Source organism: Callospermophilus lateralis, chromosome 15 (genome assembly GCF_048772815.1).
Source record: "Callospermophilus lateralis isolate mCalLat2 chromosome 15, mCalLat2.hap1, whole genome shotgun sequence".
Lineage (NCBI taxonomy): Eukaryota > Metazoa > Chordata > Mammalia > Rodentia > Sciuridae > Callospermophilus > Callospermophilus lateralis.
The window spans coordinates 75103796-75119029 of NC_135319.1; the positions used below are offsets into that span (position 1 = coordinate 75103796).

Sequence of the window (15234 nt, forward strand, 5' to 3'; positions counted from 1 at the left end):
ATACCAGCACTGTGCCTGGGTCAGGTGGCTGGTGAAGTTCCTGGTTCCATTACTAACTGGCTGTGCAACCTTGAACAAGTCATTTCATTTCTCTCCACTTGAGCTTCTTAACCTGTAAATTTGAACTATTAATAGCACTCACCTGATAGGATTTGAAGAGGAGGATCTGGCACTTAGAAGGGGTTCAGCAAAGTAAATGTTTGCTATTATTCTGCCTTCCATCTCTGCACTTTCTGTCAATCTCTACAGCAATCCCACAGACACAAATGTTCTTCATGTGACTTGTCATTATTCTATTTCATTTTTTGCAGCAATCCCTCTTCTTTACCAGACGCTCAGGGCTATGATGGGCTGCCCGGATCCATCCACATTCCCTCACCTGGTTGTCACAGAGCCTGGTGCAGCAGGAGGATGGGGAGAGAAGAGTAAGTGAACTAGCAGGACCAGGGATCTGAACCTAAACATGATCCCAGGCCGCCACACAAACACACAGTGACAGAGCATCGAATAGGAGAGGTGGGGAGAGGTGGTGGCCTAGGCTGGTGGCACATCTGGGGAGTCCAGCAAAAAGAAGGAGTGTCCCATCAGGCATGAGGGAGTGTAGGATTCTGTAGACTGGGGTGGAAAAAGAGACATTCAAGCAAACAGCTGGTATCAGTCAAGCTGGGGAACTCCAGGCCAGAGGAATGCAAAGATCGGGGTAGATGGGAGAATAAACTAGCATTGAACATCTGTTTTATACAACATTTATAAAAGGAAGCATTATTAAACACTCCCATTCCTTTTTGGGGGGAAGAAAGAAATTGTGTCTCACAGAACCTAGGGGTCTAAGACCACCTGAGAACTGAGCAGGAACCAAAGCTGGCTCTCAGGCAGGGAGAAGAATTCAGAAGCCGGGTGCCTTTCTAGAAGTGAGCACAAGAGAGAAACAGACTGGCAGAAACAGGACTCAGGTTGACGGGTGCTGGGGTCTTGGAGCCTGGGGGGGGCTAATCCTGAAGGTGGGGGTTAAGGAAGTTCATTTTGAGACTGAAGAGATGGGGATAAGGAAAGTGCATTCAGGACATCATAACAACGGGGCCAAGATTAAAGGTACTATTGTCATCATGGAACAAAGGAAATCTCCTAGATCACCTGAAGTCTCAACAGATTGTGATCTTACTGGGGCTGAGTGCCAGACTATTGAACTAACCAGACTACCCAAGGTTACAGAGTACAAAGCACATGTGGAGAGAGCAGGAAAGGATTCTGGGGTCAGAGTGAACAATAACCTGTAGTGATGTCACAGTACAAAGTCTTTGTTTAAATAGGAAAAAGCATAACAGAAGGGAGCCCTTAACCCTCTTTTTTATATTGCAGGAGAATGCAGTCCACATCAAGTTTCCCACTTAAGACCAATAGCACAGATGAAGAGTCTCAGGGGAAAGAGAAAAGAGGCAATAGTATCAGTGGTGATGATAAAAAAAAAAAAGACCAGGGAACAAGGTTATACCATGGTGAGCCCTCTTATACAGAGGTTAGGGGTTGGCTGTTCTCCCAACTAAATGGACACGTTTCTGGGGAAAGTATGAGCCAGGCATACGTAGGATATGCCTATAGGGCAGAGTACTGAGACCCAAGCAGTGGACACCTGCCTGTTCCACTTAGATCAGAAACTCCCCTACATCAGAGCTGCATTTGAACATGCCATGCCTCCACTGAAGCACACTGAAACTTTGTGAGGGGCCCCACGGCATACACCTTTCTGTTCCCATCACACCAAGCCGAGGATCCCAGAAGAGCTGGCGATTCAATCCATCTGTGTTAAATGAACTCCACCTACACTCATGGACTGGGCACAACAACCTCTCAGAGGACACGGAGTGACAGCCACGTTTCAGCCTTCACATCAGTATGACAGCACTCTTTGAGGGTCCTCCTCAGATTTTACATTGCACCTGTAATTCAACTTGCATCCCCAGCTACCGGTGGTCTCTGCTTTCTCCAAAGCACCACACCGCCATCTGCTGACAGGAGGTGCAGCTGGGCCCACTCTGCAGGAGTGCTTTGGATCTCCAGTGCCTCATTCCCAGAGCTAGCCTTCTTCACCCCCGCCTGTGAGGCTGTCAGCTTTGGAAACCCCAGGTTCCCTTCCTTATTGTTCTCCCAGCATCTCCCAGAACTCATTTCTCCTTTCCTCAAAAATCTGTATCTTGTTCATAAATGCATGTCCTCCACTACCCCACCTAGGCGTGTTGTGGGCCCTTCTAAGGCTAATGTGAATGAGAGTGAACCTGGGGTACTAGAATAATAAGGCAGACACCTCTCCTTCCACAACTCAGCCCATCTCCACTTTATTAAACTACATGAATTATATGGCATGTGAATTTTATCTCAATAAAGCTGCAGTTAATTTTTCTTTTTCATGTCTTGGCTTGGGTTGGAAGACTTGGACATAAAGAGCTAACATTCAAGAATACTATCTACCTGAGCTCTCTCATTGAGCCTCACAATCAGGCAAGAGGAAGAAACCACAACCACCCTCACATTAAGAGAAGGAGAGGGGAATTCAGAGAGGTAGTGGTGCCCAGAGACTCATAGCTGGTATACAGTGCCATCTGCTTTGGAACCATGTTTCTAACCACCATAATACTCCCCTTTAGCATGTTATTTCAATAATGGAAAAATAAGATTGAATTTTCCTTAGTAAGAAAATAAAACTTTTTTACTTAAAATATTGGAATACTGATATAATGTAACTTGGTGGTAGAGTATTTGGCTGGCACATGCAAGGTCTTGGGTAAAATCCACACATGTATGTGTGTATGTGTATATATATATATATATATATATATAGAGAGAGAGAGAGAGAGAGAGAGAGAGAATGAGAGAGAGAGAGAGAGATCTCACACGTGTGCATGCACACACACACACACATATGATATATGTTATGATAGAAAGCAATCAAGATTTCCTTCAATAGGTGAATGTATACACAAACTGGTATATCTATACACTGGAATATTATTCAGTAATTTAAAAAAGAAATAAGTTATCAAGCCAAGAAAAGATGAATTTTAAATATAAGTCACTATATAAGAGAAGCCAGTCTAAAAACCTACATGCTGTGTGATTCCAATTATATGACACCTGGAAAATACAAAATTATAAAGAGTCAAAAGATAAGTGGTTGCCAGGAACTTTCAGGAAAACAGGGAGGAGACTTATACAGGTAAAATTCAGGGAATTTTTTTTTTAGGTTGGTGAGACTATTCTGTATGACATTATAATTGTGAACAGGGGACACTCTGCATTTATAAAAACCCACAGAATCTTACAGCATGAAGAATAAAACTCAGTATGCACAATTTAAAAATAAAAGCATTTGGGGGCTGAAGGAAGCTCAAGAGGGGATGCAGAATGTGACCTAACTCTATTAAAGCATATGAAACGATCTCACTGAAGAGAGAGAGGAGAAAAGGAATTGACCTCAGCAATTTAGGAAATAAGTCCGTGGAATCTGAAAAAAAAAAAAAAAACAAAGCAAAACCAAGTGCACGTAAGCACATGTCCTTCCTGGAGTCCTCAGAACCTTGCACCTAACACTTCCCCAGGTACTAAAGTGAGCAAGTCAGAAAAACAAACTCAGTTTCCTTGTAGTTATTCTATAATTTATCATAAATGATAAGATAATGATATTATCTTATCATTTATTTAAAAATGATGACTAATTCTTTTGACCCACGTTTTTATCCTGCCATCTTCCCTCTGATCTCTGGAACATTTGAGTTTCATTCTGGTCCACAATCATTATGAGACCATCTTGTCCACTTGAGGTCTTTTGGACTTAATGCTAAGACAAGGCAGCCCAGGCAGGAAGCCAGGCACCTGGCACCTGTTAGCTCTGCCTCTCAGGCTGGAACCAATTAAGTCCAACTGCTCTGAGGCTGCCTTGGGAAGTGACAGGCTTAACAGTCTGATGAGCAAACAGTGGAGTTGCCGTCACACTTGAATTATGGTGTGTTTCAACTCCAAGTCAACTGCGATTCACAGCTCCCATTTCCTTGGAGAGAGAAGCTTTCAGGACATCAGAGGAGATGACAGCCTGAGTCCTAGGGGGAAGCCTCCTGGCTTCCACAGGGATGACAGATGAGAAACATGAGCAACACGTTCTACCATTTGGGGAGAGATTTCTTTTTAAAGTCCAACCTTACAGTACATATTAGAAATATGAGCAAGCACGAACAAAAGACATTTGAGAATTGAATCTTCAGGGGATCAAAACGTATCCTGTTATTGGGAGGCTCTACTGCTATGCTTCGCTGACCTCACTACAAATATAACCTAAGAAGCAGTAGCATATCCTGCTTCCTCCCACACACCACATTGGAATCAAGGATTCTTGAATAAGAAAATAAACATACAAAAAAACTGTTGGCCAGTTTGTTTTTAAGTATTCTCTGATCTTGGGCTCACCCTACTAGTAAAATTTTCCTTGCTGCTTCTCAATGGTAAGTATAGATTGGATCTTTTATTTTCCACTCCCTCAACTGGAAAAGTGATGAACAATGCAACCATGTGCTGATTAGTGGCCATAGTATACTCTTATTTATTCATCAGTCAAAGCATTCAAATTAAAGATATGGTGTAAGATTCTGGGAAGGTGGCAAAGTAGGAAGCACCAAGAATCTGTCTCCTTACCTGGACAGTAATTGTTCTGGCAGAATCTGTCTGCACCTCTCTGAAGGCTTGCAACTTCCAGGGAAAAGCTGACAGTAAATTGAGGTTAATTTTGGTCAATTTCAGCTCTTAGCACTACCACAGCTAGAAAACCTCACTTCTAGCTCTTGGCAGGCAGCTGTGCATACACACCCCTGAAGCAACATGCACAGAACTTGGGCGGGGGAGGGGAGGGTTGTGTGGGCAAAAAGACCTTGCCAAATATAGGGGATGTGTGCTCTGATTGCTGGTCACTGCTTCTAATCACAGAGATACAGATGTGGACAGCTATTGTCATACCTCCCTGTGGATAGATGCCCTCCTCCATCCAGCTAAAGCCACTAACATCCAAAGGACTGAAAAGACCAGTATTCTTTGAACTTCCTTCATTTTTCTTTTTCCCTTTTTGGGAGCCAGGCATTACAGACAAAAACATTCAAAAACAACTGTGAACATAGGGGAAATGAGAAAGTGACACTTGCCTAGGAAAAGACTCAGGTTCAGAAAAGAACTGAAAAGACCTTAATTTTTTTTTTACCACAAACTGATATTTGGCATAAAGATCACTACAACAATAAAATAATAATAATCAGTAACAAAATAAATAAACTCCAAAATAAATAAACTCCAGGAAAGCATGTGATTCGCAGAGTTACCACATTATTAATTTTCAACAAAAATTCACAAGACAGTGAGGTGACGTTGTGGCTCAGGGTAGAGCACTTGCCTAGCATGTATAAGGCACTGGATTCAATTCTCAGCACCACATATAAATAAATGAATAAAATAAAGGTCCACCAACAAATAAAAGATATTTTTAAAAATTCACAAGACAAATAAACAGGAAAGTACCATCCAAAGGAAAAACAAATCAACAAAAACTATTTCTGAAAAAAAGCTGACAGGAGATATACAATGACTTTAAAACAACTATCTTAAAGATGCTCAGGAAGCTAAAGGGAAATGTGTAGAAAGTCAAGAAAATCATATTTTGACAAAATAAAAATAACAGTAGGAAAAAACTAAAAAGAAATCATGGAGCCAAAAAGTATAGTAACTGAAATGAAAAATTCACTAGAGGAATTCAAAGACAGGCAGAAGAGTTGATAAACTTAAGACAGAACAACAGAAATCATCAAGTCTAAGGAACAAAGAAAAAAAAGTTAAAGTGAACAGAGTATAGGAACTTGGGGGATACCATCCAGCAGACCAACATACACAACTGGCAGTCCCAGAAAGAACAGTGCACACATTGTTTCAGGACAAAGAAGTGGAGAGAATGTTTGAAGAAATAATGGCTAGAAAATCCCCAAAATTGATAAAAGACATGAATATAAAATCCAAGCTCAATAAATTTCAGAAAGACTCATACTGAGACACATTATAGCCAAATTTTTAGAAATCAAAAACAAAGACACTTGAGGGCAGCAAGGGAAAAGTGATTTATCACAAACAAGGGATCTTCAATAAGATGATCTCAGATTTCATATCAGACACTTCTGAGGCCAGAAGGCAGTGGGCTGAAATATCCAAAGTGCTAAAAGATAAAAACTGTCAACTAAGAAGCCTGTATCTGGAAAAACTGTTCTTCAAAAGTGAGAGGAAAACTAGGACATTTTCGAAAAACAAAATCTGAGGAAGATCATTAACAGGCTTAATGACGTTAAGTTAAATGTTTAAGGGTTCCTAAAATATGAAATGAAAGGACAAAAGACAATAACCTGGAATCATATAAAGAAATAAAGACCTGAATAAAGGTAAATACATGGGCAATTACAAAAGCTCCTGTTTTAACAATGGTTTGAGAGTCCATTTTCTGTTTTCTACTTTTACTTTTAAGAGACCTGTACTTTTTTTAAAAATTATTCAAAAAGCTAACATCACAAAAGAGAAATTTAATCAGACCAGTTTTTAAAAGAAGAGTCATACCAAGGACTATTCATTAAAAATAACTAGGTATATATGTATCAATATGCAAAAAAATTGAATATATTGCCAAGTTAAAAAAGCAACTGTATAATAGGTATAGTGTGATCCAATATTTGCACATGCGGAATACATGTTCAAGTGTATGCACATATCCTTTTATAAATACATATATACAGATTCAATATTTTTTTTTAATGATGAATACAAAGAAGTTGGCAAAAATATGTAGCAGATAGTAGTGGTTATACTTAAGAACTATATCTTTGGGTTCCTAAAGAGAATGTATTTTGGGGGAATACTAGGAAACACTAATGGGAGACAGGGAAAAAAGACACAGAAGTGAAAGAAGAAAACACTGAGTCTATTACTGAGCAAGTTACTACTGTGGGCACCTGAGACTCAATGCACCAGGGACATCCAGAAAAAAATGTAGGACAATATCCCAGCCAAGGGATGAGGAAGTCTGTCTGCCCCTAACTATGATAGTGTGAAGTCACGGGAACACTAACTCTAGGCCCATGGGGCTTTCTCCACATGTGCATCAAAAGAAAGTCAAGGGACACTTGATGTAAAATGCTATCTACAAATAATGGGATGATGAGAACTGTGGCTCTGTAAACATGAATGAAATAAATGAGTTGCAGCAACTCCAATAGGGCAGATTAGGGAAGACCATCACTTCTGACATAATTATTATTGTTTTCTTTTATTTTCATATCAATGACACATTTAAAATATTTTTAATGAGATAATAAAAATACCAAAATACTAGGTTTTCTAGAGGAAAGAAAAAATAAAATAAATGGTCACAATTAAGGCAGAAAATATGCAGGGAGGCCAGGGGTCTCTCCTAAAGGGGGCTCCACCTGGAAAACCATGCCTCAGAGGCCAGCAGCCCTGGCAATCAGCTTGTGACATGCAGCAGGCAGCACCCTGAGGAAAGAAGACAGCTGAGACAGAGCAGAGATCTGACATTTTTATTCACTGATCATAAATATAGTCCCATGAACATCAAAGTGATCATGAATGATGGACTAGCACCTGGAACATGACCATCATGAGCCCTCGCTGATTCGCTATCACTGCCAGAGAGCTCAGGGTGTCTCCCCTTCACTGAGTCTTCAGCTTAGTAGGGACCCTCTTTCTGGGGTAGCAATTTTATTCCTGGCTCATTCTCAACAATTAAAAAGTCATAAAAGACTGTTTTCAAGAAAATATCAAAGAAGATAAGAAGATTTTCAGTTCTTCTTAGAGTCTAAAAGTAAAAAGGGGAGTTAGGCAAGGAGAAGAGGAAAGGGGAAATATGTCAGGGGTCTGCCGAGTTCTTCTTTCCCCAGAGAATTTTACAAAAAATAAAACCAGGGAGGTATTAATGCTGTTTGGAGATGGGTTGCGTCTCTCTGATGAGCCACTCCAGAGCTTCCTGTCTGCCCTGTTTCTGCAGTTCCTTCCCGATCACATCTCTGCAGGTCAGGTGGTAATTGTTGAGCCAGTCACACTGCAGGGAGGAGAAGGAGGACACCATCATTACACCATTACCAAAAAGCTATAGAGACTGAAGGTGAGGGACTCACGAACTGAGAGCATAAGCTGGGGGTCAAGGTGCACAAAACCTTTTCTTCCTGCTTACAGACAGCAATTCCTCATGCCTATTTCCCTGGAAATAGATGGGAACAGCTACAGTGCTTATGGTGAAAACACTCCCTGAAGAGTCTATCCTATGGACTGACACTGTCTGCAAGGGAACCCAAAATACATGGTGGTAAGTCATGGCTTTGGGCTTCCCTGAGTGTGGTGCAACTTGTAACAGGCAGTCCCCTACTGGAAACGCCCCAGAAATGATACTACAGGCCTTTACAAAGAGAGATGGAGCAGGGGCCACTAAGCTGTAGCTGCTGCACCCACCCATGTGGACACATTCTCTTTCATCTCGGCTGTCTTGAGGAGGTAGAAGACCCCAGCTAAGAGATGTGCCCAAAGCTGTCCTGCCAATACAGTGGGTTTCCCACCCCATATCTACTGACAGAGCTGAATAAACTAGATCAGCAGAGCCCAGGTGGGTCATGTGTGTGGCTGTCTAGATGATCCAAAATGTGCCACCACACCAGGAGATTAAAAAAAAGAAAGAAAAAAAGATTACAAGGAAGAAGGTGCTGAGGGAACTAGGTGCCTGAGTGGGGATTGATCCGCTAGACATGAGGGAGGGGGAAAACTCTGTGGCAGGTAAAAGGGTGAAATCTCCCTCTTGGTGGGGGTGCAGGAGAAGATGAAATGAAGCAAATTTTGCTCTCTCCACATCCCAGGGTGTACACCTAGCTATAGCAAGGCTGACAGGATCCCACTGCCACTGGAGTGGCTGTAAGAAATGAGCCACACTCATTCATGGAGGCAGTGGTATTACAAAGGAGCTGGCTTCAGGGAATATAGTCAGAACCAGGTTCCAAAGCCCAGCTGAGGAGACAAGAAAGCAGAGAAATGGGGGTATGACATAGCCAGGGCCCTGCTCCCAATAAGAGCCACCAGCCCTACTGGGAATTAGGGAAAGCAGGGCAGGGGCAAGAGCAAGTGAACCACTGTCTTCCCTTCAAAAAGCCAGATGGATGGTGGGACCTCTTGCCACTTCACATACCAGGTTGTTTCTTGTGTTGTATGAAATCTTAAGGACATGAGAAACAAAGAGAGGCCAGACAAGGTTACAAAGCAGCCTGCCATCCAAAACAACTCACAGTGAAGGTGGTGGTGGCCTGAGGAACCCTGGGGTCCCAGGGACACTCACAAAAGTCCTTTGTTAATGGGGGTAAGGAATAAGAGATACAGATAGCCTCAGAGGGGCCTGAGCAACATCCCAAGGCTCCAACACTGCAGCTGCCCAAATTCACTTCTAAGGTCCTCTGGTGCCATCTGGTGACAAATGATAGAACGCAGACCAAACTGGAAAACTTCAAGGCGACTGCTAAAGAAACAACTGGGAGAAGTAGCAGGCAATGGCCAGGTATTTAAAAGCCCAATGGACAAAATCTTGTTGCAGGATTTGATTGTCCCTTGAGCCAGAATGAAGCCCCAGACTTACAAAGAAGTATGTAGAAAAGGGAACTTTTGCCAAAATATAATAAACGAAATACTACTCAGGATGTTAAATACTTTTGCACGCTGTTATTTGCAGAAATTGGTTTATGATCCCCAGAATAAGAAGACATTATTTGGGGGCTGGGGCTGGGGCTCAGTGGCAGAGCACTTGCCTAGCACATGTGAGACACTGGGTTTGATCCTTAGCACTGCATAAAAATATAAACAAAACAAAGGCATGCTGTCCATCTACAACTACAGAAAAAAAATTTTTTTAAATATATTATCTGAAATACAAAGCATAATCAGCAAAATAATTTTTCGATGATTCAGCTAGACCAGTTGCTAAGGTGGGATCTGGATAAGACTGATCCCACTGGTCTATGTCCAGTATCCTGGGGAAATACAGGTCACAGGTTGACAAAGCTTTCTCCTTCAAGGAAAAGCGGCCTTGCTTAACACACTGCTTTCCTAAGTAGAACATCATATGAGGCAGATGCCTCCTGATTCATACATTTTGTGTAGACAGGAAGGATTGCATGTCACAGAATTACTTGATAAGAAGCCATAGCCTTGGGCTTCCAAGAATGCAAAGTGATGTATCACTGGAGAATCTCTTGCTAAGACCCTGGAAGCTGTGCCCAAGGGTCATTGTAAGAGACACCGGTTCCTAGTGGGCACAGGAGTCCTAACCAGGATTGGCTCCTAAGTGGCCCATGACTGCCCCAAATGAAAAATCTCTCATTCCTAGGTATCCTGCCACACTTATCCTGCCTTTGGCTTCCACCAGTCATCTGCTTTTTATTATGACTTCTGATCCCCAGCCTTGCTCTGAAATTTGTGTCTGGCTTCTGGCTTCCTGGTGTGAGTACTGGTTTGTCCATCAGGTGCTAACTGCTCCTGCCATGTTTCTTTCTACTCTGATCTTAATCACCTGCCTGATCCCTCAAGCCTGACTCCAAGTCCCCCAGCCTGCCACCTCACCTGGCCTCAAGAGCTGGGAATTCCTCCACAATTTAAAAGGTATTTATAACCTGTAATCCACCAATACTATCGTATCTCAGGTATTATGAAGGGCTTCACAGCCCCAGAGTGACCACAAAAGTCACAGAAAGGCTGGTACCATCTCTCCTGATCTGGGTGACACTGGGCATATAATAGACTTTATTTCTCATGTCCTTAAAGTTTCATATAACACAAGAAAACAATCTGGCATTTGAAGTGGCCAAGAGGTCTCACGATCCATCTGGCTTTCTGCAGGGAAGACAAATAAGCCCATGTTTGCTAAACACATCTCAGTGCATCTATGGCAGAACAGTACAGCTATTTCCTCTAGAAAAGCAATGGCTACTATTCCTACACACAAATTCTAGAGCCCCGCATGGCTGAGAAAACAGGATTGCCTCTGCTTGGAGACCCAACAAATACAGGAAAAGCTCCTAGGTCCTCAGGGGACTTCGGGCATTTAGACTGTTGGCTCAGACTTCTCAATTAAAAAGTGAGAATGAAGCAGAGAATTTAGGGAAGCTCTCATCCCCAACTACTAACCCTTCTCCCCCTCACCAACACTTCCCCATTACCTCTTTGTCTGTAAGAGATTCCACATCTATCATTTTGGTCTGAATCGGAACCAAAGTTAGAGGCTCAAAGGTCAGGCTTCCCCGGTTATTGAAATTATACTGTGGGAGAAGGAAGAAACAGCAGCTTTCAGCCCTCTTTACCACCATGAACTTGCCATGAGGGCTCTCCAAGCCCCACACCTCTCAGAACAAGATGTAACTGGGAGCTGAAAAGTGCTTGGCTGTTATCATCATTTCTAATAGTTACATGAGGCGCAAGAATACACTTTCTAAGAGCGGCCCCAATGGGCATGTGGCTATGTCATCAGAAATAGCCAAGCCACAAACACTGAGGGGCTCTCAACAGCAGGTCCATAAAGGTTGATGTCCTCTGTGATGGAGGAAGCTGGGACAAGGGCATGGGGTGTCTGCACTAAGCAGCACTTCTGGTTTTGGTTCTCAAGGTTCTGCTAGGGTGTAGGCTCTCAGAATCATAGTTTAACAGTCATCTGTGTGACTGCCTTGACCCATCATCAGGTGACAACAAGGTTGTCCATCAGGGCACACAAGAGCATGCTGGGACTCTGTTCACTGGTGACACTTCCAAGAATAGTGACTTCTGCAAGCAGAAAGATCCCCAAGGTCAACCTCCTAGCAGACTTATGAGGCTACTTCCCCCTGGCTATTCATCTGCATAAACATCAAAGGGGGAGGCACAAACAGACAGTTTGGGTAGAGCCTTGTACCTAAAATCCTGCAGCCTCTTAGTAACTCCAAAGGGGAGAAAGTGAAGTGCGTGTGTCTCATATTGCCTGGAGCCCTAACCTACCCTATAACTCAGGATTCCTCCAAGAACACCTATGGGTGTAATGAAATCATAGCTTCCAGTTTCTGGCTTCCAGTAGGAACAAACAGAGGGGACTTCACCACAAGCCACCTCTAGTAAACTCAAGTTTAAAATCACATCAAGCAGGGGCCAGCCTGGGAGGCCATGAGTTCTAGACCCAGTTCATTAGTGAGTGGGTTTTCTTACTAGCTTGGAAGGGGAGCAGAGTGACCTCCAGTAAAACACCCTGGTATGAGGGAAGAAAGCTCCATTTGGACCCCAGAATGGCATATTCTTGACTCCAAAAGCCAAAAGTCTTCATCTTTCTACATTAAGGAACAGGAAGTTTTTATATTAGCAGACTCTCACCTTGGTCTTCACGGGAACCACCAGGACCACATTCTCAATGCGGATCCCAAAAGCCCCATCTTCATAATATCCTGGCTCTAAAACAAACAAAGCCAGGATGAGAAGCAGCCTACAGTGAAGATGCACAGAGAGAAACACATCACACCAGAGATGGCCGCCCCACCCCAAGAGAAGGTCCAAAGGTACCACCTTCTCCCACAAGACCATAGTATTACAGGCACTGGAAATGCAGGAGGATAGGCTCTGAAGTTGTGGAAACTGGCTACAGGGTGGGGAGTACAATAACAGGAGATCTGCCAAATGAAACATGATGCATGTTCCCAGGACACAATGATACGGACATTAAAATATGTTCACAAAGATTTGCCAATGACAAGGGAAAAGACAACAACATTAAATAAAAAGCAGAAGAAAATATGTCCAGTATGATCAATAATAAACTATGTGTGCATATATGTATGTGTTTTTATATGTGTGTATATAGATATCTATGTAGATAGAAAGATATAGATATTTCTACCTACATAACACACAAAAAACTAATACAGCTAAATATTAAGTCATGTCTTCCCTGGGCAGTGGGATAGCAAATGATTTTCAATTTCTTTCTACACTCTTCCACAATCTCACTTCTCTTAAAATAAACCTGTTCCACTTTTATAATCAGAAAAGTTTGTTGTTGTTATTGTAATCAAAGTGACAGGAGGGAGAAATTGACTTTAAATTAAAAAATCAGAAACAACAAAGAACCAGCAAAAAGACTCAAGGATCTATGTATGCCCTATATGTTAGGGACACCTACCATCAGTGACAATCATGCCTGCCTCCAAGGGCTCATCAGAGAAAGTTTTATAACTAATGCCGCACGGACCCTCATGAACATTCAGAAAAGATCCAACACCATGTCCTGTTCCATGCAGGTAATCCAGGCCAGAATCCCATAAAGCTGAACGGGCAAAAGAGTCCAGAAGGTGGCCTGAAAGACATATAAAGAACCACTTAATGATATTTGTACAGCACTTTAGAGATTAGGTTTATTATGTTTGGCTCCAGAAAATGAGACAGAAACCAACAGGTAAAAGTTCAGACTGCAGCACAAGGAAGAACTTCCTAATATTCAAAGCTCCTCAGGAGCCAGTCAGCACTTGGTCTGAAGCTAGGGGATCATTTGACCAGGATGCTGTAAGGGGACAGACCCCAACTGCAAATTAAGGCTGTATTAGGAGACACAGATATTCCTTTCCCATCTCAGGAACCTTAAGATCTCAGAAACTCTAACCAGACTGCAAGCAGAAAGGCAGGCATGAAAGATCGGAAATGGAGGCTCAGGAAAGATGAGTACCCACCTATGTAACCAGACTCGAGGTCCAGGCCTTGTGAGTCTCCTATCCCATCCACCAGTCCTCTAGCAAAGCAGTAAAGTCAGGATCCCAGTAAAATAAATTCCAACAGAATCATTAAAGGAAGTGCTGGCCCAGTACTTCAACAATTAGAGTTGCACCTAATCCCAGTGGGCCTGGAGGTCTCCCTGCCTGGCCTGCCCTTGCCAAGAGCCACCCACACGTGTTGTCCATGCTGTAAGTGGTTGAGAGAGCAACCACAACCAACATCAGGCCCAATTCTTAGCAAGGATCTCTAGGGCACAGGGTCACCTAAGCTCAGCCAGTAAGTCCAGGAGACTCACCCTGCTAGACCTGGCTGGCCCTTAGCTGTACAACAGACTGACATGCAAAAGGAAGGATATGTTTTTATAGTCAAACCTAAGACACATTAGATCCCTGAACAAGAAAGAGCCTGCCATAGGATAGAAGGAACCACCTACCTTTGGTTCCAGTCGGGAAAATGGCTGCACTCACAGCTATATGGCCCTTGAGGACATATGTGAAGCATTCCTGCCAAAGAGAACCTAGAGTCACATTGTTGAAGAAGAGGGACATTCAGATCCTACAGTTTTCTACTAGTTCAGGGGAAAAAAAACATGCCTGTTAAAGTTCTTAGCAATACCACAGAGAAAACTTAAGTGAAAAGACAAAAACAAACAAAAATCTGGCAGAAAAGAGAATGGCCGTGGACCAATTTTCCAGAAATCTTAAAATTAAATTTAGTAAAAGCACTATCAGAGAGATAACCCATAGGACTTACTACATAATGCACATTCTGATACACTGTGTCACATAAGCCTTAGAAAGACTGGGAAAAGTCACAAAAGGTGCTGAGGGTCCAAGCTAGGTTGACAGTGCCAGGCACTATACTAAGGACTGTACATTCACAGTGCTCACTGCAGAGCCACTATCATCACCTTCACTTACAGGAATGAGCAGCAAGCCAGGTCACACAGGCCCCAGGTGGCAGCATCTGACCTCACAGCCAGGCAGTCTGGCTTTGACATCTGGCCTCCTCACCTCCATGCTATCCTTGGGGTCATTCCTACTGCCCAGATAAGAAAAATGCTACTTGGAAGGTAATGGCTTCCCAGTGAAGAGCAGAGGTATGACTGAAACTGCACTCCCCAATCTCATCTGTGCTCTTTCCATGTACAAAAGAGTCACATCAAAGGGATCCTTGACCACAGGTGCAAATGCTCCTAAAGTGTGGTGCCTAAAAATGGACAAGGACAGGCACCAAGACTAGGCAATCTTTCCAGTACATCACATAAAACCCTCTTCCTTGGATAATCTTCCTGGAGAAGCTCCCTCAGCCAGACGCATTCTCTCAGAGATTGAACCAACACTCCCTGAGCAGAGACTATAACCTGGGAACTCACTGGCTCATGGAGCTTCACACAGC

At 42.9% G+C, this 15234-nt stretch overlaps 1 protein-coding gene across 6 annotated transcripts in view; it reads right to left on the reverse strand.

Annotated features, from left to right (window-relative positions):
- Positions 1-7589: 7589 nt before the first annotated feature.
- Positions 7590-15234, reverse strand: part of Xpnpep1 (X-prolyl aminopeptidase 1) — a 51555-nt gene continuing 43910 nt past the window's right edge. For 5 of the 6 annotated variants that reach the window (XM_076835320.1, XM_076835322.1, XM_076835324.1 and 2 more), the window contains 5 exons: positions 14270-14339; positions 13250-13423; positions 12448-12524; positions 11274-11372; positions 7590-8125 (listed from right to left, as the gene is read on the reverse strand). In XM_076835320.1, coding sequence (XP_076691435.1) covers positions 7997-8125; positions 11274-11372; positions 12448-12524; positions 13250-13423; positions 14270-14339 — 549 coding nt within the window. In that variant the 3' untranslated portion in view covers positions 7590-7996. The remainder of the gene's footprint in view (positions 8126-11273; positions 11373-12447; positions 12525-13249; positions 13424-14269; positions 14340-15234) is intronic. The other variant, XM_076835321.1, reaches the window with a different exon arrangement.